The following is a 27,976-nucleotide window of genomic DNA, read 5'->3' as shown; positions in this document are numbered from 1 at the left end:
TTCGATATCCAACTAGATTTTTTAAATCTTTACCATTTGCAGCATGGAGAATATGCAGATCCCACCTAAATTTTGACTTTTGTATTCACGCAGACGCATGGGGCACTATATCAATGTCATTAACAATGACAGTAGAGGCGGTTACACGACACGTGCTTTGTCAAACCAAGAGCTTGGTTGGTGATTTGCTTCAGTTCGCAATTTTAAAAGCCAAAAGTGTCAATACAGCACGTGCTTCGTTCAAATTCATAACTCAAAACCTTTCCTAAACCATCTCTGACCCGGATGGTGACTAGTTTCCCATAATCTGCCATGGATAGAAATCACCAGATCATGAGTTGCGCACGATAGTTCTTTCCTTTTGGTCTAAATGTTTAGGGTTCCATATAACTTTTTCTAATTGAAGTGCTTCAATACAATCTAAATTTTTGTCTGCTGGGCAAGACATGTTTTGGCAACTAACATTTGTCACAGGTTAAGGTTTTATTATAACGGATATTTATAAGGGGTTTTTAAGCTTTAATAACAGTTTTTATAGATTTACAAGAAAAACAAGTTTGTAAAGCGTCCAACAAATACCTATAAAAATATAAAACCTTTGGTATTGCTTACTAACATTTTATAAAAAGGTTTTGTAACGCTTTCGAATTGACATAAATATCTTTATAAAAGAGAAAGAATAATTACTTTAAGCACTGTTCCTAAAACTTGAAGACATATTCCTTCAAAAATAATGGATTAAAAACTGTTCTCCATTTTATTTTTTTATATCATATTTTTATATCACGCCGCTATAGATTTACGAAGAGTAAAATCTAAAATGATTCGATAATTTGTTTGTGTTAAATAAAATTGATTCGTTGGTAGAAAAATTTGAAAGTTTTTGAGTTATATGTTATATTAATAGATATCAAAGTTGCTGTGAACTTTATAGTAAAAGCAAAACACAATGACAAGGACGGGGAATAAAACGCTAAAATAAAAGGACTTTTTCTGTTTGTTGTTTATCGACACTGTAGATAGCTTTTTTAGGGGCAACGAAAATATGTTGCTTGCCGTTATAAAACTTAATTATGGTTTATAAAAGTAACGACAATCTCTTAGGTGCAAATAAATATGAAGAAAAGGTTTATACGGAACTAAAATTGAAATAGGTAATTAAAATGTCACCGTTGCCATTATACAACAAAAAACACAAACCGGGACCCATAAGAAACCTCCCAGGCCAGACTCTGTGCGATTTGGAATTTGTCCAGACACGTTCGGCGCATCACGCGCCGCGTAACCCCCCTCAACACGCCGGTGCACACGAGAACGGAACTAAAACTGTATTCTGAGTCTGCGCGAATTCGAAAGAAGATAGAATGATCTGCAGATCTTTTCTCTTACAACGGTTTCTATTATGTAATTGAGTAGTCCACTCGACTAGAATAGGTCTGGGGTTCCCGATGTTAACACTGCAGGAATCATATGAGATCAGTGTTAGTCTTATGGCGGATTTACACCAAACCGACTAGTTGCTGTTTAGTTACACCTCCATAGAATGAAATGACTGTTTAGACCATATAGCAATTAGATAATATAGTGGCCTTACTACGTTAAAAATTGTTGCGCAGCAGGCGCCATTGATATTTTCGTAGGGAAGCTATGATTTTCTGCGCATCCCTCTGCATTTCACCCATCATCAGCGTCATTTTATTTCTAAACAGCGGCTAGACATATTTCAACTCGTTTTCTCAGAATTTTATACATATTTTGAAAAAATACTGTCGTATTAATGCTGCATCCAAACTAATTCACGATCTGTCAGCGGCCATGTTGGTTGTTGTAGCTGCAAGATCATTGCTTAAAAACGAGGTTTGAAGTTTCGCGGATGAGCATCTTAAATGGACCTTCTCAAAAATTTGTTCATAGTTGCTTTATAATACCTACCGGCATAGCCTCTGTATCTCTAGTCGCTACATGCTTTAGACCAAAATACAATTATAAGTTGCTGTTGTGCTGTTGTTTTCTGTCAGTGACACTAGGCAAACAGTTTTAATGGTGTTGATTTTTTAATTTTTAATTTGTTTGGCGACAAACAAATTAAAAATCTCTTCACTGCGCAATTACTCCCCATGACTCGGAGTCTTGACAGAAACCAAATAATCGTACAAATTGCTGTTTAAACTAAACTGACTGAGTTATAATACATGCGGCAACTCTTTGAAATGGCATACTTTAAGCGAAAAACAAAACAGGCACACTGTTTGAAAATTGGAAGTTGCCGAAAAAACTTCAAAAAATCTGAAAAAAGTTGCCGTTTCGTTTTTTTTTTTTTCAAGTTGTCGTTCTGTCGGTTTGCTGTAAAACGCCCATTAGAGACAAAAAGGTTGGGAACTCACAGATCAAATTCTTTTGAAGTTGGGAAACTGGTTGTTTAGGCTAGACCAGCAGTAGTAAAGTAGTAGTAAAATCCGTGTAAAATCACATCACTCATTCGCAAAAATGTTCTTTTTAAATTGGGAAGTTATACCAAAGAAAAACATACTAAAACAGTAAAATGGAATTTTAATCCTTTTCAATTCTTAAATCAAATAGATATAATTTACTTAAAAAACATAAGGATTTAGTTCCAGTAAACTTTAAAAAAATATACATTGCTCAATTTCGAATGCATAGACAATAAATAGTAATATAGTTTATTATACTTTTTTACAACAACCTAAAAGTTTCGAATAATATATAGGTAAGAGTAAAAGCGTTTTATTAGCGAAACAATATAGGTACTAGATAAATTGAATATAAAGACCGCAAATATAGTAAAATTGTAACACATTGTTTTAACAGTGATCTCACACACGCACTTAACTTAAAAATGCCACAGCCGAAGCGGAAGCCAACTGACAGTACAGGAAGTACCTTTGTTATCACCATAAAATTTATCTGGTATCTATATGAGCGAAACAAAGCAAGCGCTACTATCATATGGTGTCTTGCTTAAATGCCGAATCGACCAAATAAGAGAAAATAAATAAAAAATGTTATGTACTTACAGTTGTAATTTCATCGAAGGTGCAGTTTCTACATTATTAAAATGTTTTTCGAAGCAAACAATAATACCTACTATACTTACATGGACGTTAGATGATTCAAAATACTCATTCCAATGTTTTAATTGCGATGGGTCAGTGTGTAATTGTGATGTTCTTACAATGTCTCCAGAAAATTTTTAAATAGAAGTAGAGCATTGCTTGGACAATAATTTTTACGCTATCTTTTGTATAGTTTATACTAGAAATTTATGAAAATAAAGTTACTACAAGTGTTTACTGGTTTTTTATTTGGAATACCCGTGTATTTTTTTGTTTGTGTATTAATGGAATGTTGTTAAAACCTTCGGTATTATTTATCAAAATCTGGCGTTGAATAAATCCCTCTGTTTTTCGATGAGAATGTTCTAAAAAAGAAGTAAATTTTGTGAAATTAATCCTTGGTCAGAAGTACAGTCGGTCAAAAAAGTCTCCGCACACATAGCATTTTTTCAGTTTTCTTTTAGTTTCTTCTTTCACTTATATTTAATTAGAAATATATCTCAAGTAAATATCGGCAATCTCTTATTATTTTACATTAGCAAAATATATTTATAAGTTGCAAATAAGTTTAATGCTTTTAATTTATTTTAAATTTTTTCTACAAGAAAAGTTTTTATATTAAATTTGACAACCACACACGAAGTCATACAAATTTTCATTAAAAAAAACTGCTAAAATTTTTTTTTTCACATTGTTCGTGGTATAGACACTTATTATTATTCACCAATCTGAAATGTAAGAGATTAAAGAAACAGTTGTTGGTCTTCTCTAACAATCTATTACTTTCGAATAAGTCAAAATATCTCTGACATTTTCGAAATTAGTGCTGTTTATCTAGGTTCCACACCTAAATTGTTGGTTGCCTACGCTAAGGTTTGAAAATGTAAATAAAACATATTTAATTGAATAAAATTTAACTAAAAGTATAATTATTGTCTACTTACCTGCAACGAAATAACGTTAAGCGATTAGAGAATATGTTATCGAGTAATTATGTCGCCACATGTCACGTGAGGTAATGATGATCAACGTCCAATAGAACTTCGCCAAATATTGGTTATCGTGGTTTGTCATCACTTGCTCCTTGTCGTTGGTGGCAATATAAGTAGGAAGGTCTAGGATACACAATTAATTTGCTAACTACGCAACAGTCAAAAACAAAAAGTGTAAGGTCGTCAGTCATTTTACAATAGTTAGTTTTGTCATTAGGAAGCAGTTCCAAAGAAATGGAATCTCTACCCGTCACCTTAATAGTGAAAGCTCCAAATCAACAAATAGAAGATCAAAAAATTCAGTGCGAGCTGTCATGGACTATTAACAAATTAAAACAACACTTATCAGAAGTTTACCCGAATAAGCCTGTAAGTTATCTACCTCCAATTATTGGCCTGTATGTTTATCAATCATTGTGTTTTTTTTATCACTTTTAGCCACAGCACGAGCAGAAACTTATATATTCGGGACAACTCTTATGTGACTCGTTAGTTTTAAAAGACATTCTGAGACAGTACGAAGGACAAGATACACACACAGTGCATTTAGTTTGTACATCGAACTACACAGGAATGTCTACACCAAAGCAAGTGCCAGTTAACAGTTCAACTACTGAGCACCAATGTAATGATAGAGCAAATAATATGGCAAGTGGTGCTAATAGCACAAGTAACAATATATCCCCTGAATCAACAGCATCATCGGATATGCGGGATAACAGAGTTCCTAATCTACCCTGGATGAATTTGAATGCTCAACAAATTCCTCAAATGGATTTAACACAATATCAAATGCAGTTGGCATGGATGCAGCAGGCATATATGCAGTATATGACCCAATATATGCAAGTGTAAGTCTACCTTCAAATTATCTAAAAAATTCAAATATGATTAATAGTATTAACTAAGGTGTGCGGATGAGAATTGAATTTTAATTTCATAATATTTATCCAGGGGTTAGTCTGTACATAACTTTGAATAGCTTAATTTAAAGACCTTTAAATTAATTTAGCTCTGTTATTGTAAATTGATTTATGTATTTATTTAAAAGAGAAGTACTACTGGTTACTTACATATAACACAATTAAAATATTGGTATTGTTAATTGTTGCATCATTCTTTGATTCAAATAAATATATACTCTTTTTATTTTATCACAAGCAGGATTCAAGAGGGAAGTTATTTTTTTTAAACTAGAATAAAAAAATTATGTTTTAGTTGTTCATTGTTTAGTAATATCGTTGGCAAACATATCCATAGGCTCTTATCAGGTTTTCTGCTTATCTAACTAGTTTAAAAATAGTAACCAATAGAATTTTAACAAATCGTTCGTATGTTTTTGAATTACCACTTAAGATTAACAATTCGCTTTTTTTTAAATAAAAGTAATAAACCATTTTAAGAGTATATATATATATATATATATATATATATATATATATATATATATATATATATATATATATATATATATATATATATATATATATATATATATATATATTTATATATATATATTTATATAAATTTCAAAAAAACTTTGTTTCACATTAAATTTTAAATAAGGTATTTTCAATTGTGCATTTTTTTGCTATCCATCATGTAAAAAGTAGAATTTGTGTTTGTTAAATCTGAAACTGGCGTTTCACTTTACAGTGTTAGTGGTAATATACCCGCTGCAATACCTGTGCCTCCAACTCAGACAGTACCCGATATTAATCCTAATCCAAATGAAGGACTCAATCAAGCAGAACAACCGCAACAACCACCCGTTGGGGTGCCGCGTGTCCCAGCAGCCATGGCCGAGGACAATCACGACCGCGATTGGTTGGACATATTTTACATGTTAAGTCGGGCAATGGTACTGTTCAGCGTTGTATACTTCTATTCCAGTCCACTGCGTTTTGTTGCCGTTCTTTTCCTTGGTATAAGTTTGTATTTGTATCAAGTCGGCTTCTTCAGAAACATCAATAACAATAACAATAATATTAATGGACCACCAAATCCAGCACCTCAAGAAGAACAAGCACCCACACGATTCACAGTAGCGTGGACATTTTTTACAACATTCTTTGCATCACTCATTCCAGAAATACCAAATGCCATGTGAGATGTAACTACTGCGTGTGTGATGGTATAAAAGTTTATAGACATTAATTTACTCCTTTCTTGTTCCACAATAACAAAGTGGTTTTTTTGATATGGGAATTTTTGGTATTTTAATATACTTGAAAGTTTGTATTCAAAGCTTTATCGATAGAAAACTTGTTAGTACCTGATATGAGACAGTACCAACAAATAATACACAGCAGAAGTTCCACTATTTGGAATTGATATTAGTTTACAGTACTATAGGACGTGAGATTCATTCCCACTGGAGTGAAAGGGTTATTTTTCAAGTACTAAACAAACGAGGTTCTGTCACAGTTGATTTGAGTAATGAATTAAATGCCTGAAATGATTAAGTTTCCTGCCTTATTATCTTAACATGATATATTCAATGGGACCTTACACGCTGCATTATTTTGTTTCCAATAAGTAACCAAAGGTGGTGGCCCTAAAATTTTATCAAAATGTTAACCACTTGCATTTATTCCTATACTGGGGTTTATATTATTTGAACCATTCACTTTTGTTTTCATGTTTGGAACTTTTATCTCTTTGGTAAATTTTCATATTTGTTAATAGTCGTGATTAGATTTCTTGTTATTTTACTCACTCGTTGTATGTCCACATGGATGTGACTGTAGTTTCTCAGAATTTTCTTCCAGATCTGTATTAAAAGTATTTTTAGTATGTTTATTTAAAAAAAAATCTGTGTAGATTGTAGTGTGTATATATATTTTAAAACAGCTTTAAAAACAAATGTGATTTATCATGAAAAAATAAACACTTACATTAATAGAGAAAAATTGTTTTTTTTTTATCATTCAATAGTACTTTCTGTTTCTCTATGGGAGTCACTTGATCTGTATTGTTTATACAATCTGGGAACGAAGTTCTGAGCTGCCTGTATAATTTCAATTATTTATTAAATAACATCAAGATCTGTTTTTAAGAACAAACTGCCATAACCTTGCTTTTGTAAAATGCCCAGTGTACCTTTCTGTATACACTTTTGTTTTCTGTTACCAATATTCAAAATAAAATTTCATTTGATTTTAATTACTTCCTTTAATTAGGATATAACATTTGTCACTTTGTTTGCCTGAGTCTGCTCCTCAATAAACCTAAGCTTCGCAGAAAGAAAATCAATAGAAAATGACAAGTCATCAGCCTTGATTGAAAATGTATTTGGTTCAAATAAATCACTGATTTTTATTATTGGTTTTAAATATATTTTTATTTTTTTTTATTAATAAAATACACAAGTAATTCGAAAAAGAAAATTAGAAACTTTGTTAAAACAAGCATTTTTTTTATGAATCTGGATTAGAAAGAGGAGCAATTGTCTCATTTTCTTCACTGTGTAGTGTTACTACATCCGTGATACCTTCCTCACCAATTTCGTCATCTTCCCGGATTATTTCACTTTCATCAAAAATTAGATTATGACGTATTCGCTTGACATATGTCTAAAAAACAGAAATATAGATTGAGTACACACCAAGACTTTTATTAATTACTTGTGTGGCACGTTTGCTACCCAATTTTTCAAGTCTATTAATGCAGTCATCAAACGGAAATTTTGGAAACATTCTGTGACACCAATATTCATAGGTCTTCATTATTACATTTAAATCTTGTTCTTCATATTCTCGACCCTTAAACTTAACTCTCTCAAAACATTTTTCTATAGCACCAAGACCTTTTGCGGTTTTCAAGGTCTGTTCATTCAACTTTGGTTGTGGATTCTTTATAACTCTTTTAGGTTTCACAGATTTGGCATCCTCATTCTGACCTTCAGATTGAGCATCTGGATCTTCAATCTCTACCTCATTATATTGAATTACATCTTCAATTTCATTTTGCTCCCGTTCAGATTGTTCTATTATATCTCCTATCAAAGACTCTTCGTCGGACATTATCTAATAATAAACTAAAAAGAGGGCTATTTGTTAATAAGCCTCAATTCCCAAAAACTTATGCTCGGAATTTAAGGTTATGCTGTATAGCCATGTCTTTTTAATTATTTTGAAAATCATTTGTGTCTTCCACGGGCACGCTCTGATATTCTGTGGACTCAAAGGGAGCGGTCTGGTTAATTCTTAAAAGAAAGGATTGCAAAAGACGCTTATTTAATTTATCTGTTAAAGTAATTTCTCTTGCCACCTCGACCTGAGGCTCCGCTGTCACTCTTTCTTCGTCACTATTTGGTAAATCCTGCGGTACTGTTTCGATATTTTCAATAGGCATTTCTAAAAACTTTATCTAATATCTTTTTTAACTGTTCATACAAGTTTTATACGCACCTCAATGATAAACTTCAGACGAATAACCATAGAATAGGGGTAACAAATTGAATTGGTCCATTCGCCCATAAAGTAACATTTATCGCTAAAATAATTTTCTATCATCTTTTCGACATATTTTTCTCTTTTTTACTACTACTAGTAATAGGTACATGGTTGAAACGAGGTCAGAAATGGATCGCGCATGCGCAAATAGAATGTCGACCCTAAAAAGTTTGATTTTGTTTTAAAAGTTCCTTGCTTTATATGGCCTAGATAAATGAGTTCATATTCAATTTATATAGTACCTATATGGCTCAACGATTCTCATATATATGTTAATATAATAAAATACCAGATGATATACCAACATATGAAGATTTTAATATTCATTTTAAATTACATAACAAACAAAAACTAAGTTTAGTAACTATTTATTAGGTTAACTTTTGCATAATCGCAGCATTTAACAGTCCAGCAGCTTTAATAGTTAATGTTTCATCTAAAACTTTGGAAGGGTACGATGACATTAGGTTAAAAGGCTGCCTCTCATATTGAGGTCTGGCTGTTGTAATATAAGTTCTGATGGTCCCCACAGTATGTTCCTGGTTAAAATGTCCAATTAGACGCGATCCATCAGCTAAACGGATCTGCAAACTAAAAAAAATTGAATTTTATTAAAAAAATTCATTTCTGGAAGCCTACCTAGTAGTTGGCTTTGAGTTATCCAACTTGATAACTTCTTTGGCTCGTTCCTCATTCGCTGGTTTATTTTCATCACTGCATGCACCAACAACCACTGGAGCAGGACTTCCCAATGTATATCCATGTCCTTGAAATGGTTTGACTTTACCTTTCGGAGGTTGATAATTTTCCATTCTATGGTCTTCCATAGCCAAATGTATCTAGCATTTCATAACTTTTTTAGATTGGATATTATTGTCAAAAACATAAACAAGACTTCAATACAGCATACATTCGATATAAACCATTATGTCTTAGTAAAACAAAGGATATTTCAAATATTCTCATAAATACTAATAAATTGCTTTAAGTAACTCACAGTACTCCATTTTAATAATGATAGAAACTAAGAATATTACCTCAGTGTTTCCCTGCCTCAATTCATGTGGAATTTCTCCCCTCCTTATGCTGTCAAGAAAATCTTTATTAGCAGGATCTGTATATGACCGCAAATCATTATCATTGATGCTAAATCCATTTTGCCACAATCTTAAAGTCACCTCCTGTGGTTGTGGAGCTGTTTGTACCCCCGGAACTATTTCTGAGGTCGAGTCATCTTGGCCTAACTTATAACCAGTACCTCCAAATACACGTGCTGAACTAGAAGCTGCAGCACCTGGCTCCAAAATTTCAACACCGTGCCTGAAGCATAACAATAATAAAATGGGAGGTAATATAAATTACTTCAGACATTACCAAAGATACTTTATCTTCTTAATAAAAAAGCTCTTCATAATTATTTTATTTTTTAAAGTTGGATAAAATTATATTATAAATAAATAGCATTGTTAAAATTATGCATCTATGCAGTGCAATTAAAAGCAAAAATTATTAAAGTGCAAATGATGTACTATTAGGAAACTGTGAAAGGTTATGTAGTAGACTCCATATAGCAATAAAAGTTTTAGTTTAAAATAGAATGCCCATATGGGTTACTTACTCCTGCACAGATTTAAACATATCAGCAACAATATCATCCCGTTTCTTACGGGGAGGTCCCAACACTTGTTGGCCGCTATGTTCAGACCCACCAGCATAGTAAGCTTGTCCCTCTTCATCCTCATCACTAGATGTGGTTAAGGTATTAATAGTTGCAAAATTGGATGATTTCTTTGGCTTTGTTTTACTGTGGGGTGTTTCTAATTTGGGATGATCTGTTGAAAGTGGTAGGGTATTGTTTTCCACAAACTCTACATCTTCACCATCATTTTCGTAGTATCTGGCTATAGCCATCTAACACAGTAAAAAATGTGAAATTAACATGTATTATAATAGAATTCTCAATTTGGTTATTACCGAAAAAGCACAAATTTGTATACTAATTACTTAAATCTTATTTGAATTAAACACATTTTGAAAACAGCATCTTTCCAAAGCAGATGCATGATTTAGGTTTTGGGACAATAATATACCATTTTGTTAACAGATACTAAATTATAATGTAAAAATTAAATGTAAAAAATTCTAGACTTCTATACTTCTAGAACCTATAAGTAAAGATAAATTGAAATTTTGAACTGCTTTATTTTAGATTTCATTAATTTTGGGGACGGTCATTTATTTCCATCCTCAACTGCGGTTAAAAACTTACTCGCTATGCATAACACCACGTAGTATGAAGTGTCTAAAACAAATTACCATAAAAAAGAACAAATGATAAAATAAACGGCCAAGTTTGCCTTTCTCCAAACATTTTTCATGTAATGTATTTCAGCAGTAATAGCACACCTCGTTATTGCTAAAATAATCGATTTTCTAGCTTTTGTTTTCCTGCTTTAAAAGACAGAACCACCAAGAATATTTAAAAATGTTATTCATTAAAAAATAAACGCATATCAATTTGTACCTCCACATCCCAAGCAGCAGATTCCAGGAAAAAGTTAGCCCTATCAGAACTGGCACCTGTAATAGCAGCAAATTGTTGTAATTTTTCTTCTTTTTCCGACATCGCCTTTGTATTTCTTGTTTAACGATTCAAGGTTCGACAACAAATGAAACTGTCAACTCAGGATGAAACGCATAGTTTAAAAAAATATATTCGGATAATTGGTAACGGTAAAGACAAAATATAACTGACAATAAATATAATTAATAATTTTAGTACGATTGCAGAATTGAATTCAAAATTGTGTGACAGTCCACTTTTAACTACAAACATAAAATAATAAATGTTAAAAAATAATATATTTCGATAATGGTCTCTGTAACTATATTCTCTGTTTTTACAAATCTGCAATTCCTGTAGTTCACATGTGCAATAGTGCAAAGATGCTTTTATTTTAACCTAAAACTTTTATTTAATGTTTAATGTTTTAATAGAATTTTTTAATCTATGGCTCGCTATATAAAATATTTAACGCTTTTTAACTGTTTAAATGTAACAAATCAAAAAAAACAAATAGGTTCCTACAGGTAAATGGAAATGCAAAAAATTAAATTGTTTTAGATTTATTATTTTATGTTCTCGATTTCAGTTCCATTCGCCTGTTATTGCAGTTCTGTCAAGTTCGAGCTTTTATTAGTAGCAGAACAAAATGCTTTCATACCAGTATAACAGCATTTAAAAGGCGACAAGCTGCAGAAGAGAAGGTAAAAATAATACAATAGGCAGGTGGTTTCTCAGTTTACTAACATTCCAGAAAGCGCCAAAAGTAATTGAATATAAACCTCAACCAAAATGGGAAGTAGTGGATATATGGAAAGGTATAACTTTAAAGGAAATAGCATCAGTATTAAACAAAGATTTTGCATATGTTCAGAAACTCTTTATGAATGAAATTAAATATCCAAATTTTCCCGTAAATGACACTGCTATTTTACAAAATGCATTGAAACGAGCTGGCAAGAGAATGCGCTTGATTGCAAAGCCAACTGACCAGGCAGAGGAAAAAATTGTGAAAGATATTGCTGCTAGGCCTCCACCAACAAAAGAAATGTTAAGACCTCGACCACCAGTTGTAACAGTGATGGGACATGTAGATCATGGGAAAACAACACTTCTTGATGCTCTAAGACATTCTAGTGTTGTAGATCAGGAATTTGGTGGTATTACTCAACACATTGGTGCCTTTTCTGTTGTGTTAGATTCAGGTTCTAGAATAACATTTTTGGATACTCCTGGACATGCTGCTTTTACTTCAATGCGAGCTAGAGGGGCAAATGTTACCGATATTGTTGTTTTGGTAGTAGCTGCTGATGATGGTGTTATGGAACAAACAATAGAATCAATTAATATGGCACAAAGGGCAAAAGGTGAATAATTTGATAATGGAAGTAATAAAAAGAAAGATTATTTTATTGTATTAATTCAAACTAAATTTTAACATGATTAATCTTAGTACCTATATTGGTGGCAATTAACAAAATCGATGCCCCAAAGGCAAATGTGGAGAGAGCAGAAAAAATGTTATTGGAGCAGGGAATTCAAGTGGAACGACTTGGAGGAGATACTCAAGCAGTTCCCATCTCAGCTTTAAAAAGGCAAAATTTAGATAAATTAACTGAGGCTCTAATTTTACAAGCAGAATTACTTGAAGTAGGTGGTGATCCTACAGGTCCTGTTGAAGCAGTTGTTGTTGAAAGTATTGTCCATCATCAGAGAGGGAAATTATGTACTGCTGTAATACAAAGGGGTATGTCTATTTTTTTTTTAATTAAAATATGTTTTAATTGTCTTAGAATTTTTTTTAGCAATCTTTAAAAATGTTCTCTACTACTGTCAAATGTTTATTAGTTTATTTAGTAATTTTACATATTTTGGTTCATGTAGATATATATTTAAGTAAAAGCCATTGCTTAAATAATGCAGTTGCCAAACAAAATAAACTATAAATTGCATTTCATTATTTATTGTTGATGTTAACATTTTCTTATCTAGAATTTTCATTAAAAAGGTACTCTTAAGAGGGGCAACATATTAGTTGCTGGGACAGCTTTCGCAAGAGTGAGACTATTGAGAGATGCTAGTGGTCAAGTTTTACAAAGTGTGACTCCAGGAAACCCCGTGGAAATCGAAGGTTGGAGAGATTTACCTCCAGCTGGAGAGTTGATTTTGGAGGTTGAAAATGAGGGACTTGCAAAAGATGTTATAAAGGTAGCGATTGTATAAATAGTTTTGCTTTGTTTAAAAGTATGATTACAGTTCAGAGAAAAGCTATTAGAACAGAAAAAACTTGAGGAAGATGAAAAAATAATTAAACAAAAGCGAGAAGAGCACGATCTTGCTTATAGAGAACAATTGGAAAAGAAAAGGAAATTGGGGAGAAGACGTCTTAAGAGGGAAGGACCCCGACAACCTGAATTCATTAAAGGTAATGTTTAAACTCTTAATAACTTGAGTTAATAATTAATTAATTAGTTACATCAAGTCAATAAGGAAATATCTAACAATGAATCAAATAAATAGAAAATCAAATTGGTGTAAAGATTTTGAAAAACTCAATTACATGAGTTTATAAAAAAAAAGTAAAAAGGTATTCAAGGTACCAGGTACCCCCTTGCAGGAACGCTGAATATTAGTAATTATGTAATTGCAATTTGGGTATTTGAAGTAATGAATGGTTATTATCAGAAACCAATGAAGCATAAATAACATTTCAAGAATTCTATACTTTATAGCTATGGTGTTAAAGATAATCCAACAACTTTCAAAAGTTCATTATCAAAAAAGGAATAAAACAAGTCTTAAATGGTATTTTTCAAATCAAATTAAATAATTGGGCGAAAACGTCTGTTTCAGTGATCAGTGAAAGCCTTTGGATGCTATTTTTTTTGTTCTTTTTTTTCTAATTTTATAAAAAATTGAATAAACTTATTAATATATATTTTTATTTTTTCTGCTTTACTTATGTTTCTCTACGTATTGCAGAAAATGGGCCACCATCCCTAAATATTATTGTCAAATCTGATGTGGATGGCACCTTAGAAGCCATATTAGAAATTCTGGACACTTATGAATCTGATGAATGCAAACTGGATATCGTTCATTACGGTGTAGGTGCAATATCCCAAAATGAACTCGAACTGGCCCAGACTTTTAATTGTATTATATACGCATTCAATGTTGATATAAATGACAATATAAAAAACCTTGGCAAAGAGTTGGACATAGAGATTAGGCATTTCAATGTGATTTATAAATTAATTGACGATTTTAAAAGAGAAATAAACAGTAGACTGCCGGAGAAAGAGGTTGAGGAAGTTGTTGGAAAGGCAGAGGTGCTACAGCAGATCGAAATAAACGAGCGCAGAAAAAAGGTTCCTATTGCGGGGTGCATTTGCATTGAGGGAATATTAAAAAAAAGTGCTAGATTCAGGTTAGAACGAAATGGTTGCGTTGTATATGAGGGTAAGAAATATTCCGTTTTGCATTGATTTTAAACGTGACTGACTAAATATTATATATATATATATATATATATATATATATATATATATATATATATATATATATATATATATATATGTATATATATATATATGTTCCATCTTTTTATGCACGATATGATCGTAATTTAAAAACATTTGATTAATAATGGCTATACAAAAACACAAAAACGCTTTAAAATTAAACACTTTGAAAATTGGTTTAGCATTGCTTTTATTCGCTAGTTTTGAAGTTTTAAATTGCCTCAATTATTTATCTAAGGAACCTATTTCTTTTAGGGCCGCTTTCTTCCATGCGACACCTAAAGGATGAAGTTGCAGTTATAAAATCCGATACAGAATGTGGCATTAGGTTAGCTGACACAACCGTAACTTTTGAAAAAGGCGATATTTTGATATGTTTTGAGAGCAAAATGGTACCGCAAGAAACCGATTGGGATCCGGGATTTTAATAATATAGTTTTTGCGGACTAAATTTGTTTTTGCTTTTGTTCACTCTTGATCCGCAAATTAATTGTAATATAATAAGTCTGACCACAATTGAGGCAAGTTGGATATGATTTGGCAGGTAACATTTATATATTTTTTGATGGAGTTGTTTAACACGCCAAAGAGTATGTGGATAAACTTTTTCTTAGAAAAAATGCCACTCGGTAATTGGAAAATGAAGCGATAAAATCAACAAATAATTTATTATAAGTTAAATAAGTGAAGTAATTTCTTTAACAAATAAATATACTTACTAATACAAAACATATATAATAAAAAACAAATTCTAATAAATTTGTAAAATCATATTTTAACCACTTCCCTTTATAAAATAAAACCTAACCCGAGGATAATATACAAGCTAGGAACTTTTTAAACTTTCAATTAGCAATGTCATAAGTGTTGAAAATCTACTTCTAATCTGACTTATGGTTTTGTTTGGCAATTTGTCACAGATTATTTGCAGCGCATAGTCTTTATCATCTTCCCTTTGGAATGTCTCTAATATAATGGTGTCCTCTTCTCTTCCCCATAGTGGCTCATCATTTGTATTACTATCACTCTGGGATTGATTATTACTAGCCATTGATGAACAAGAACTGTCTGATTCATAGTTGTCCTGTGATGATTCCTCGCAAAATTCTGCAAATAAGCAAAACTATGCGAACTATGGGTAATGTAAAAGATGATTACTTAAGCTTTTGGGAAAGACCCCAAGTGTGGTTACATTAATTATTTTCCTTCAGCGAAGTTTTAGGACAATGAATAAAAATCAAAACCTAGGAGTAAGACTAACCCTTCCTTATTAAAATATATAACTTATTAAAAATATAACTTTGTTAATCTCTGTTTATGAATTTTAAAATAATAGATAAATTCTCACACTTAGGTTTTAGAAAAAATAACGCAGAGAACTCACCACTTTCTGATTCAGTAGTGAGTCGCATAGGTGTAAGTGACTTTTCTGTGAGCTGTTTATTACAATCAACAACTAATGAATATGATGTTCCGGATTCATGTCTAACAAACTCCAGTTCTCTAACTGTTTGTTTAATTTCAGTTTCAACAGGTTCAAGATTCTTCACTTCAACTGATTCCTCGCGCAGTTTAACCACAGTTTTATCTTCACTTGTCAAACGCAAATCTTTATCTGCGTTGTCTATCAAGTTCTCAGATTTTTTAGAAGTTTTTTTTGTCTCCCTTTTTCCTTTTTTTACAGAATTTGATCTTCTTCGAAGGTTGGGATTTTTGGGAATTTCTGATGTATCGCAACCTTTGCTGAGAGACTTCTTTGAGGAGGTAACTTTTTGGATCCCGCTTTGAGTGTCAGACACTTTTATCCTTTTCCTTGATGGTTTTGACCGATTCTTTATTCTTCTTTTTCCTACTTCTTCATCCTCTGTATCCTGTGCTCGTTACATTTCAATTTTTTGAAAGCAGCTTATGAAACACTTACCTCATCCAAATTTTCTTTCCCGCTCGAACCAGTATTTTTATTTGGACTAGAATCTGCACGTCTTTTTCTTCGATTCGGTGTTACGGTCGCAGGTTGTTTACCCATTAGCCGTGCAACATGATTTGCTTTTGGGTTCGTTTTAAAAGTGATACATGCCGGCTGCATACCTCGACCAGTTTGAATGAATACTTTTCCCTGAACAAACTGTTGTGAAAAGAGATGACGCGTCATAAAAAAAAAATTCAGCTACTTGTTGTGGACAGTAGGATATATTCTCGACCATGTTCACGCCTTCACTGCACCCCCCATTGACCAAGCTCACCTTACGCCCCGCCCCCACTCGAATCCAAACCAGTAAACCCTTCCGCTCCTCAAAAGTGAACCCCCTAACTCTGACTCTCACTCCGCGTTTTTCACCCCACTTAGAGACGGACGACAATTCTTGATTATTATTATAAACACATTGAACTAACCGAAACATAGTTGTGTGTGAAATAGAAAAAAAAAGCATCATTAATAAATACCCCCAAATAGTGTTTAAAATAGGTAAATTGAAATAGAATAAACATGCATATTATATTAATTAATAATTAATAAAGTTAAATGCATAGGGTAAAACCAATGTTTTATTAATATCCTTTCCTCCTTTCTTGCATATAGGTTTTATTGAATAGTAATGCACATAACAATTTTCTTATTATTTTCAGATCTCAACTTTACTAAAACGTAGCGGTCTTATTCAACAATCATTAATTTACAAAATAATTGTTTTATTGATTATTTTGGAAAGTATTATGATATATTACTTTTGGTTAGTTGAACGTGTATATAATAATCATTGGTAACTTTGGAAAAGTTTGAGGTGAGTTGGAAGTTCATTGATTCCAGGGGTGAAGAATGAAGGGTTTACTGATTGTGATTCAGGTGGGGTAATTTTGGTCAGGGGGGGGTTTAGTGACATTGTCTGGAAACCGCAAATCTACCTTACTTTAGACAATATGACTTACCCTTAGACCACAGGATATACAATGCTTGTATCTACACTTATATTCATTATCTTCAATTTTGTGACAATGACAGTCACATGATATCCCCCCATATTTTTCTTCTGTATTAGGAACCACTATTTTTTCATATAATTCCTCATCATCTCCGCGTGTAAGTTCTTTGTTAATGTTTATGGTTTCATAAGGCCCTTGTAATAAACTACAACCAAAATTCTAAAAGTAATTCTTTTTGGAGGTAAAAAAAATACTGAAATAAATTTTAAAATTAAATTAACAACCACATTATTTTATATTATAATATAATCTTTTACCAACAAGGTAGCATTAAAACAGTGAAATATAAATGTAAAATTAAAATCATTTGAGATGGTGATTGAAGAGATTGTAGAAGAGAGATAAAGCAGAAAATGAGTCAAATATTTGTAAATTTTATTGTATTTTGTGTCCTGCCTTCGAAGAGTCAAACATAAAACAATTTTCCAAAATGTTGTTTTCCCTTTATTACATAAGATCCTTATGATGTGCCTTCTTATCTTCAATATATACAAGGATACACAAACCTCTCTTCATGTCCTAATAGTCCTTTTAATAACAATATAATGGATTATAAAAAAACACACCTATCAGGTTTTTACTTTTCTTACCTTGCAGGAGGTCGTTCCTCTACAAAATTCTGAAGAAATAAATCTGTCAAAATCCCATTACCTTTTAGCAAAGGCAATAGACTACGTTTGATTGTCTCCATGTCTAAATTTTCACTTTCACTTAACTCAGTTAACATATTGTAAATCTTCTTTAACTGAGCGGGTTGCTCTTTAAAGTAAATTTCTAATTTTCTCAAAAATTTCACCCTCGTTGTTACTGTAAACCATGGTATCAATTGGCCTACCAATGCCGCTTCTTTCTCCTTTAGAAAGAGTAAAAATTCTTCTGCCAGCTCCATATATTTTGGTTGCAATATAGGCTCAACTTTACGATACAAATCAACGGCATCCCCATTTTTAAATTCATTTAAAATCTGCAAGATTTTGTGGTAATCTTCAAGATCCAAAGTTTCTCTTAATTTGTCATAGTACGCGATGGCAAACACTAAAAAGTAATAAACCTATAGTTACTTTTTATACCTTTTTTCTTTAATATTTTTAAATTAATAGTAACAAAGTCATGTAATATGATATTTACTCACATTCATCTTTATTTTTTACACTTTGAGGATCTTCAGGAGTTGCTATTGATAAATTAGCTAGGAATTCACGTTGGATCCTAGCTTTTTTTTTTTCTGCACCCGAGGGCTCTTTCCTTGGAATAGGTTTTGGGGTAGAGCAAGCTATAGAAGTGTCCTGAAAGTCAACATGGAAATAAATTAAGACTCTTTAATTGTATTAATATCGGGCATATATCAAAACATTTTCTATTTACTAACTTGAAATATGTGGGAAAATATTCTGCAAAGGAAATACTGAATCTTTATAATGCCAATTAATATTTTGTTCCAGGGTTTTTTGCGTTTTAAGAAATTTGTCCTTTTTACTCTATTTACTTGGAATGTCAAGAAAAGAACAAACCCATTTTTCAACAAATTTCAAGATTTTTACCTTTTCGCTAACCAAATCTTTTACTGCTAGACCATGACTAGGAAGATTAGAATTCGTACTTTGTGAAGTCTGACTTATCTGAAAGTTGCTTGAAGATGTACTAAATTCAACTTCAGTGCTTGAATCATCCTGATGAAAGCTGATATTTGAAAAGTCCAATGGCCTTATTTTCTTAGTTTTAAGGGATTCAGTATTTGGTAGGTTAAATGTCGAAGAAACACATCCATCTTGCAATGCACTTTGTGGTTCACCAAGTTTACTTGCAGGAGTGCTTAAAAGGGGCATATTTTGCAAAGGCTTCAAATCATTAGCCAAATCAGGTAAATGTTCTCTATCCCCCGAGATTTGTGCAAAAAAATGAACTAATTTTCTCACATTAATTGGAACCACTAAGATGATTGTAATTTTTTCTATACTAGTGATGCAGTTTTTTAGCTTAGAATAATTCTGGAGTTTTTTAGAAATCAATTTATTGTTCCGACTGGTTCTTGTGGAAGTTTTGTTGTTTCGGAGAATGGTGCCATTAATGACTGATCTAGCTGGACAATTGGCGACATCTAGGGTATTATTGACCAAAATAAGATGCGGCAACCAACAGCTCCAAAATTTTCTTGCCGAGGAATCCTAAAAAGAAATACTATACCAGAAAAAATCACAACAAAACCTACACAATGCGCAAAAACTCGTCTATGCTACCTTCGTTTATTTTTGTGTAATCCTGCCGGTTGGAGAAATATAAAGTCTTGCTTTTGTTCAAAAATAAATACGTTTTATAACCAAGATTTTTTTTATCTATGATAAATTGTTCTATTAACGCAGAAAAACAAAGTACTAAACACAAAGTATCAATTTTGGCCAGGGTTAGAGACTATTGCAATCACTATAAAACGAAGAAGAACATATACATTTGACAGATAATAATCAATTCAAATTGTTAGGTTGGTTTAGTTTATGTTAAGTAAAAATATTATAAAATGGAGGAAATAAACGTTGAAGAAATGGATTTATATGAAATATTAGACATATCCCCCGGTGCAGAAAATGTCGATATAAAAAAGGCTTACAGGAAAAAAGCATTACAGTGCCATCCAGATAAAAATCCTAATGACCCTGGTGCTGCTAAAAAGTTTCATCAGTTATCTAAAATATTGGAAATTTTAACTGATCAAGGGGCTCGCGCGGCATATGATAAAGTTCTAAAAGGGAGAAAAGAAGCTGCCGTACGACATAAAGAACTAGATGGTAAGAGACGAAAGCTCAAAGAGGATCTAGAGGCAAGAGAGAGACAAGCTCAAAAAAAAGTATTTGATGCAAAAACAGCAGATCAAAAGTTAAAAGAAGAAATTGAGAGACTCAGGAAAGAAGGTTCAAGGGAAGTAGAAGAAGAAATTCTTAATGTTCTAAATACTATTAATGAAGAATGTAATGCAAAAAAATGTGATGGTTCTAATCACAGAGTTAAAATTAAATGGTCAGCTCTTAAAAGTGATACAAATAATGGAGGATACACACAAGAAATGTTGCATAGATTTCTGTCCAAGTATGGAGATATTCAAGGATTAGTTGTTTCTTCTAAAAGAAATGGAAGTGCCCTGGTTGAGTTTAGAGATAAAAATGCTGCTCAAATGGCAGTTGATTTTGAACTGGGATTGTCACAAAATCCCCTTAAGCTTGAGTGGGTCAACTTACCGCCAACGAGCAAGTCAAGCAATTTGGTAAAAGACTCTGATTTTGAAAGTGTAACATTAATGAAATTGAGGCAAGCAGAAGAAAGAAAGAGACTAATAGCGCAAATGATGGAGGCAGACAGGGAAAGCTAAGAATTTAAAAAACTAGAAATGAACAAGAACAATTTGTTAATAGTGTAGTTTTCATTACTGAGACACAGTACTTTACCTAGATGTTGGAGGTTAAAAGCTAGATAGCCTTATATTTAATCTGTTTTTAATAAAAGTTTTTTAAATGACTATTTTATAAAATTGTAATTGTAATTTGCAATTATTTTTTGGAAGGGACTTCCAAATAAAAAAAAAAACTTACTATTTCACATTTTTGTTTTCGACCATTGTGTTCCCCCTTTAAAAAAATTCTCCACTGCAATGGCATCTCATCGGGGTTTCGCATGTACAGGGGCAAAATTTGATGCAATGGATAAATATAGTGAACCGGGGATATAACTTTTTTGTACAAGAAATATGTTCTTATGGGATTGTTAGCATTTCTTGGACATTTGCTTTGCATAATATGTTTCAATATTGTCACTTCATTACGATGTGGCATCATATATTCACGAATGTATGAAACCAAGGTTTTGATAGGAATTTGTCCATTTTTATTGATCAGTTTTTTGCACTGACTTTTTAATAATGCACTAAATTGCTCCAAACCCATAACAATCAATCTAAAAAAAATATGATTAAATATATCATCAACCTAAATCCAAATAGAACTCACTCATCTTCTGAATTTGTAAATCCTTTTTCAATAAATTGTAACGATTTGAAAGGAATTTTTGGCAGTAGAAAGGGATAAAGGAATACTTCACTATTTAAAATGGTCTGCACAATTAACTTAGGAAAAGAACTAACATAATGATAATTGCCAGCCGATTTGTAATTTAGTGATTTTGAAAGTTCAACTCGTACATGACTGAAATACATCAAATTTAATTAGACAACAGTAGTAAATCAGGAGTAAGGCAGCTTACGCTTTCGCTTGTTTTACTTCATTTCCGTTAGAAGCAAACAGTTCCACCCAGTACTCGATTAACTTTAAAGCAGGCTCTAAGTTCACCGGCCTGAATAGGGAAAATGATTTCCCATCGCTTAGGAATTTTAAACTTAACTGAAATATTGGGTAAATTAAAGTGTTGTTATTAAAAAAGCTTAATTTCAAAATATATAGATAATAATGATAACATACGAGATACTCCTTTAATTGGGCACAGTTTTCATGAAGTTCAGGATGATCATACATAAGGAGAAAATTTTGCGTCAGAATTTGCACATGCTGACGCATTTGCTGTTCTATAATACAGAGCTGTTCGTGAGTAACAACTATTTCAAAGTTGTTTCTTGCCTCCAAAACAGAACTTTCCTAAAGTATTGCAAAATTGAAATTTTAGAGTCCTATGGCAATTTTGAAATATCGAGGCTGCACATTAAAACCGCATAATAAGAAAAATTTCATTGCATGTTTACCAATTACTTTGGGAGTATTTAAAAATATTTCACAATACACAGAGTGCATTCAAGTCAAATTCTTTATTTTTAATGCAATAGATGTTCTGCAAATATCAAAATGGTAATGAATATTGCATTGACTAATTTTTTGTATGAACATGAAATATTACACAAGTGCACCCAAAGAAGTTAGTAAACAGAAGCAGTGGCACCGTTAAATTATTGTTATCAATTGATACAAACTTAATTGACAGTAAATCGGCAATTATATAGAATATAACAAATGAAATGAATTTTTATTAGGTCTCATATTAATTATTTTTGTTTGATAATCATTTAACTCTCTAATATTCACTAATTTAATAATATTTAATATCTGTGACAATAAAATCATACTCACATCTCTATAACACTCAAAATTTTGGTTAGCCTCATTATCTTTGATAATTCCACTAATAACTTTTTGCTCAGAGATAGTTTGCTGGGATATCTCACTAGGTATATTTTGTTTAAAACTGTCAATTTCCAACTCCACTTTTACCTGAGAAAATACAGGTGTGGTCTCCTAGAATTTACCCATTGTTTTGTTTTAACAAGCAATAATATAACATTTATTGTAATTATACTCAAAAAAAAATTAGCCAAAGAACATTTTGGTAGTAGTTAAAAATAATTTCCTTGTGGCTCAGTTAAAAAAGTAAGTTACTTGTGTAGTGTTTTGCCCAGTTTCACCAATTTCTTCAGATATGTTTTGAATGTATTCAAACAGTTCCTCCCATAATTCCTTTATTTCTTTCTTTGAAATCTTTACTGCCCTATCTTCTCTGAATTCTTCTCGTTCAATGTTATCAATTTCATCATCTGCCAAAATATTATACTCTGGATCCTGTTCCTCATCTTCTGTTGGTTTTGCTATTTCATCCAAAGGTTCTGTAAAACCCTATACACAAAAATGTATTCAATAAATGTTACATTGCTTTAGTTGTATTTCAACACCTTTAAAAATTCTTTCCAGTCATCATCATCACAGTCCATGTCATACATATCTGTAGTAATATCGGGAGGAATGAAGGATTTTTCAATGACCTCCAAAGGAGTTGAGCTTAAATTTATTTTAGATCTTGTTCTCAGTGCTATATTTGCCGTTTCTGCCTCGTCAGTTACAGTTTTTGATTTAGGTACTTTGAAAACCCCATCACCTGACCAGTGTGTAGTTTGAGTGGAGCTATCTTCCATGGACACAACAGCAGGAGGTGTTGGAGGAGGTAAGGAACTTGTATCCAATTCACTGGCAATAGAATCATCCCGATCTTCTTCACTCTAAAATATGCAATTGAAAACTGTTTAGCTTAGGAATTGGGATAAAGGATGTAAAATATTTTTGTTTAAATTCAACAGACAGCCTTTAAATTCAGTTGGGTCCCAACATATATTGACAAACAAGCCTTACTTCTTCTTCTCCTGGAATATATTCATCTCCTGAAGAATCATCTTGTAAATCATCGGCTACCAAAACATGAGTTTCAGATGGCGCTGGTTGAGGAACCCATGGAACTGGTGCAGCAGTGGTCGAACAAAGTAGTTGTCTGATAAACAAAGCAAGATTCGTAATAATGCTCATGTCAACAATTTAAGAAACATACTTGGCTTTTGCTCGTGTTAATTTGGGTTCATAAAAACAATCAAACTTTTTATCCTTATTCAGTAATGCCATAACATGCTCATTTGTAAGAACCTGTCTAATTATAGTTTTCACATTGGTTACAGTTAAATTGGTTTTTTCTGCCTTTTCATTGAGCTTTTTGCCAATTTCGTCTTCAATAGTTTCAATAAGCTGAAAGTCGTTATTTTGAGAAACACCTTGATTGATATCTAAGTCAATTTCCAAGTTATTGTCCGAATTATCGTCCTCGGATTCATTATTTATTATGGTTTTAGAGAGTTTATTACAATCCATTTTTTATGTTATTTAATGTACTTCGATAAAATATATGCATCCTGCATACAGCTGAAACATATTTGCATTCTTTTACAACAAATTATTAAAATTTCCACTATGTTTTCTAATACAAAAATATAATTGTTTATATGAAGTAGAATAAGTAAACCGTTCGTTTCCATTCTGTGGGTGGCATTGTAAGAGACAGGTCGATTCTGCCCACAGAATCCAAGTTTTTTAACATATAAAAAAATAGCGTATTTTGAAAGAAGCGGTGTTTTTTATGGTATCGGTTAAAAATATTCACGAATCATTAACCTCATTTGTATTAAAGTTAGAACATAATTGTAAGCTGGGCGAATTGCGTTGTATTGCTTTGGCCAAATAAAGTGTAGATGAACAAGAACAACCCTTAACTATCCCTTTTAATCCCTTATCCAGGTGGCCAGTATGAATGGAGGAATATGATGATTCTGTGAGAAGCATTTTACGTGACGAGTTGCAAGAATCGTAAAATTATTGTTGGCAAGTGGTCGCTAGTGACGTAAGCGAAGTCCTCTAACGGTTTTTGTGTATTCGGTCAATCCATTTGAAGGTGTATTAAACCGTTGTATTTTGTGTTCTCTGAACCTGTGGTGGAGCATTGCACGCGGCGGTTTAACCTCCGTTCGCTCCCGACAGAATCCCTTGTATTCGTCCCCAAAAGTTTCATATCGGTTTCCACTGTGTGGATTTAGTGATTTGAGTGTTCAGTGTATGTTTTAAAGTGGTAATCGTCGTCGGCCCCTATTGTTTTTCCTTGTTCACGCCTTTTTCACCCTGGATGTATGGATTTTGTTGCACGACTTGTGGTTAGATTCCTTGATGCATGTGGCATCTGCTTAACCGCTTTTGGATTTGCTAGCTCATGGTCTTTGGGTTTGTTTTAATCATTATGTATAACAGCTAGAACTTCAAAGAATTCCTTCGCTGGAGAAGATCCGAAAATCCTCGACATTTGGAACTTCACAGATCAGTCTCCTTCGCTAAAGAAAATCTGAAAAACTTCAACATTTAGAACTTCAAAGTTTAGTCTCCTTCGCTGGAGAAGATCCGAAAATCCTCGACATTTGGAACTTCAAAAATCAGTCTCCTTTGCTAGAGAAGATCCGAAAATCCTCGACATTTAGAACTTTAAAATTTAGTCTCCTTCTCTGGAGAATACCGAAGATCCTCGACGGAAGTCAGCAATGGGCGAATGATCCTGGTAGACGAGCCCAATAGTTTTCTGTAAAACGCATAATTGAATTGAATTGTGTTCTCTGAACAATTAAAATAATTTCTGTGGTGGAGTATTGCACGCGGCGGTTTAACCTCCGTTCGCTCCCGACAGAATCCCTTGTATTCGTCCTCAAAAGTTTGATATCGGTTTCCACTGTGTGGACTTAGTGTTTTTAGTGTTCAGTGCATGTTTTAAAGTGATAATCGTCGTCGGCCCCGTCGTTTTTCCCTGTTCACGCCGGTATGGAGGCCGGATGGGCCCGGATGGTCCTCGGTGTAAGCGGGGGGAAGCCGATTTTTTTGGTATCGGTCAGAATCGTTTTTTGCTAGCTGAGCAAATTATTGGTTATTTTTCTTCTTTGCACGTGGTGGTCATTGACCAGAAGCGAAAATCCTCGACGGAAGTCGGCAATGGGCGAATGATCCTAGCAGTCGAGCCCAACATTTTTTTTTTGTGAAACGCATAATTGAATTGAATTAAAATAATTTAAACTAGTGAGTAGTGCGCTTATGTTTGTATTAATTGTATTTCTGTAAAAATAACTTGGACAAAACAATGTTTTTAAGCTTTAACAAATACTTTAAAATTGTATGTGCTTGAGTGGCGAGAACTGAGAAAAACAGTATTTTTATCATTAACAATATTTTATTGGTTTAAAACTAGTGGCTAAATTTTCTATGAACAAACCTTCTAGCTTTAACACCATGAACCTCAACAAAAAAAAAACTTTCGGTGTTTTGTTGGTAAGATGTCATCCACGAAAAGTTCATTATCAGATTGACCATTTAAAAAATCGGATTCGGTCATTTTCCAAACTTCCTTTTGGAAACCAAACACATGATAGCAAACGCAAGCGACAGGATAAAGACTATAATTAAAATTTAATTCACCAAAAAAACGCATTGTCGTTCTCTATTGGCTTCTCTATACTTCCGTCCGATTGGTGTGTAGTCTAACGGGCGAACTGACGCCACAACCGATCACAGCCAATGACAGCGCGTTTCAAAGAGGCTTTAAATTTTACAATTTTTAATTGCTTATCTTTGTTACGAAATTTGTTTTTCTTTTAATAGGATAAACCAAGAATCGTAAACCTAATAGGATTGCCCAATCCCATAAGACATACGTTCGCCAAAATTATCGATCGCACGTGGTCGCTTGTGACGTAAGCGAAGTCCTCTAATGGTTCTTGTGTATTCTGTCAATGCGTTTGAAGGCGTATTAAACCGTTGTATTTCGTGTTCTTTGAACAATTAAAGAATTTAAACTAGTGAGTAGTGCGCTTATGTTTGTGTTAGTTGTATTTCTGTAAAAAAAACTTCGACAAAACAGTGTTTTTAAGCTTTAACAAATACTTTAAAATTGTATGCGCTTGAGTGGCGAGAACTGAGAGAAACAGTATTATTAACATTAAATAAAGACTTAAAAGTTTTGTGTTCGTGCTGCTTATTAGCGGTGTTATTAGTTAGGAGGTAAGCTCAAAATATTACACGTAATAATATAGGTAAAGCAAAAAAATACATTTCTTTTACCTTTATCATATGGGGGCCTTATAAAGCCTTCTGATCATTTTTTGAAATAAAAAATAAAAAATGGAACTTTTATTTTGAATCTCATCATGGTGATTCGTTTCGAAAAAGGTAAGGAATGGTAAAAAAAACTTAGCAAAAAGAATATTAAAAACAGAAAAAGAATTACCATTTAGTTTAGTTAAAGATTTTTGTAAGCTGAGAACCATAATTCATATGAACTTCAGAAATTTAAAAGCAAAATATAACGTTAGTCTAAAAAGAAAATCTTTGCAAGATGATACCCGCAGAAAAAAAATTAAAAACTATGGTAAAATTGTAAAATAAAAATTTAAGTATATGTAGTAATGTGTATATTTTAAATTATGTACATACAAGGGTATATATAATATATAATAATAGATATATATATATATATATATATATATATATATATATATATATATATATATATATATATATATATATATATATATATATAATATACATATTATTATTTACCTACCACCTATAAATAGTTGTTATTTATGCCTATATATTTTTTGTTTTTTAATATGTTCTTTAATATATCCAAAAATAGGGATTTTTAGTTTATAAGTATTTGTTGATTTTTGTATAATTAAAATGGTAGAATGGCGTAAAACACAAAGTTTTACAAGTAAATCGTTGTGTTCGCTAGTTTTATGTATTTATGTGTAATAATATGTAAAATCCTCAGTTAAAGTGGCATCCGGGACAAAGTGAACTCCGATATACGGATGCCAACTTGAATTTTTAAAATAATGTCGGCATTACACTTATTTGAGCACCACCTATTCAAAAACACTTAAAACTCGCGGACGTCAATTTTCACGTTAGCTGGATAAAATTATACGAGGTGGTTCAACGAGATTCCGCTTGTGTCTCTAGCATCGATTTCTGTGCCTGTATAT

General features: G+C 32.4%; 5 protein-coding genes across 7 annotated transcripts; 3 read left to right on the top strand and 2 right to left on the bottom strand.

Annotated features, from left to right (window-relative positions):
* Positions 1-4,146: 4,146 nt before the first annotated feature.
* LOC132708344 (homocysteine-responsive endoplasmic reticulum-resident ubiquitin-like domain member 2 protein) lies at positions 4,147-7,125 on the top strand. The gene is made up of 3 exons (XM_060680633.1): positions 4,147-4,435; positions 4,505-4,917; positions 5,723-7,125. Exons 1-3 carry the CDS (start codon positions 4,301-4,303, stop codon positions 6,174-6,176), a joined length of 1,002 nt encoding a protein of 333 aa, XP_060536616.1. The 5' UTR covers positions 4,147-4,300; the 3' UTR covers positions 6,177-7,125.
* Positions 7,126-8,822: 1,697 nt separating this feature from the next.
* On the bottom strand, positions 8,823-11,220 carry LOC132708744 (NSFL1 cofactor p47). Its single transcript, XM_060681302.1, has 5 exons — positions 11,048-11,220; positions 10,142-10,434; positions 9,561-9,843; positions 9,163-9,362; positions 8,823-9,114 (listed from the first exon to the last, which is right to left on the bottom strand). The coding sequence occupies exons 1-5, from the start codon at positions 11,147-11,149 to the stop codon at positions 8,895-8,897; spliced, it is 1,098 nt and encodes a 365-aa protein (XP_060537285.1). The 5' UTR covers positions 11,150-11,220; the 3' UTR covers positions 8,823-8,894.
* Positions 11,221-11,452: 232 nt separating this feature from the next.
* On the top strand, positions 11,453-15,122 carry LOC132708732 (translation initiation factor IF-2, mitochondrial). 2 transcript variants are annotated; one of them, XM_060681281.1, is made up of 8 exons: positions 11,453-11,613; positions 11,676-11,790; positions 11,841-12,453; positions 12,540-12,833; positions 13,095-13,294; positions 13,343-13,511; positions 14,069-14,548; positions 14,866-15,122. In XM_060681281.1, the coding sequence occupies exons 1-8, from the start codon at positions 11,534-11,536 to the stop codon at positions 15,036-15,038; spliced, it is 2,124 nt and encodes a 707-aa protein (XP_060537264.1). In that variant the 5' UTR covers positions 11,453-11,533; the 3' UTR covers positions 15,039-15,122. The 2 variants fall into 2 exon arrangements, with proteins under 2 accessions (XP_060537264.1, XP_060537272.1); XM_060681289.1 differs by having other exon boundaries at positions 14,069-14,516; positions 14,866-15,027.
* Positions 15,123-15,259: 137 nt separating this feature from the next.
* Positions 15,260-24,457, bottom strand: LOC132708723 (uncharacterized). Of its 2 annotated transcripts, XM_060681267.1 has the most exons (16): positions 23,959-24,457; positions 23,766-23,901; positions 23,312-23,635; positions 23,022-23,255; positions 22,716-22,880; positions 22,056-22,229; positions 21,841-21,977; positions 21,588-21,782; positions 21,174-21,534; positions 19,134-19,757; positions 18,725-18,878; positions 18,183-18,627; positions 17,539-17,737; positions 16,532-16,735; positions 15,995-16,481; positions 15,260-15,717 (listed from the first exon to the last, which is right to left on the bottom strand). In XM_060681267.1, exons 1-16 carry the CDS (start codon positions 24,270-24,272, stop codon positions 15,437-15,439), a joined length of 4,434 nt encoding a protein of 1,477 aa, XP_060537250.1. In that variant the 5' UTR covers positions 24,273-24,457; the 3' UTR covers positions 15,260-15,436. The 2 variants fall into 2 exon arrangements, with proteins under 2 accessions (XP_060537250.1, XP_060537241.1); XM_060681258.1 differs by having other exon boundaries at positions 21,841-22,229.
* LOC132708752 (dnaJ homolog subfamily C member 17) lies at positions 19,852-21,161 on the top strand. Its single transcript, XM_060681312.1, has one exon. The coding sequence runs from the start codon at positions 20,108-20,110 to the stop codon at positions 20,951-20,953; it is 846 nt and encodes a 281-aa protein (XP_060537295.1). The 5' UTR covers positions 19,852-20,107; the 3' UTR covers positions 20,954-21,161.
* Positions 24,458-27,976: the final 3,519 nt, after the last annotated feature.

This window comes from Cylas formicarius, unplaced genomic scaffold, assembly GCF_029955315.1.
Source record: "Cylas formicarius isolate icCylForm1 unplaced genomic scaffold, icCylForm1.1 PGA_scaffold_10__41_contigs__length_53128322, whole genome shotgun sequence".
In the NCBI taxonomy this organism is placed as follows: Eukaryota; Metazoa; Arthropoda; class Insecta; order Coleoptera; family Brentidae; genus Cylas; species Cylas formicarius.
Note: the sequence above shows the minus strand (reverse complement) of the source record. Positions and strands in the feature narration are given on the sequence as shown.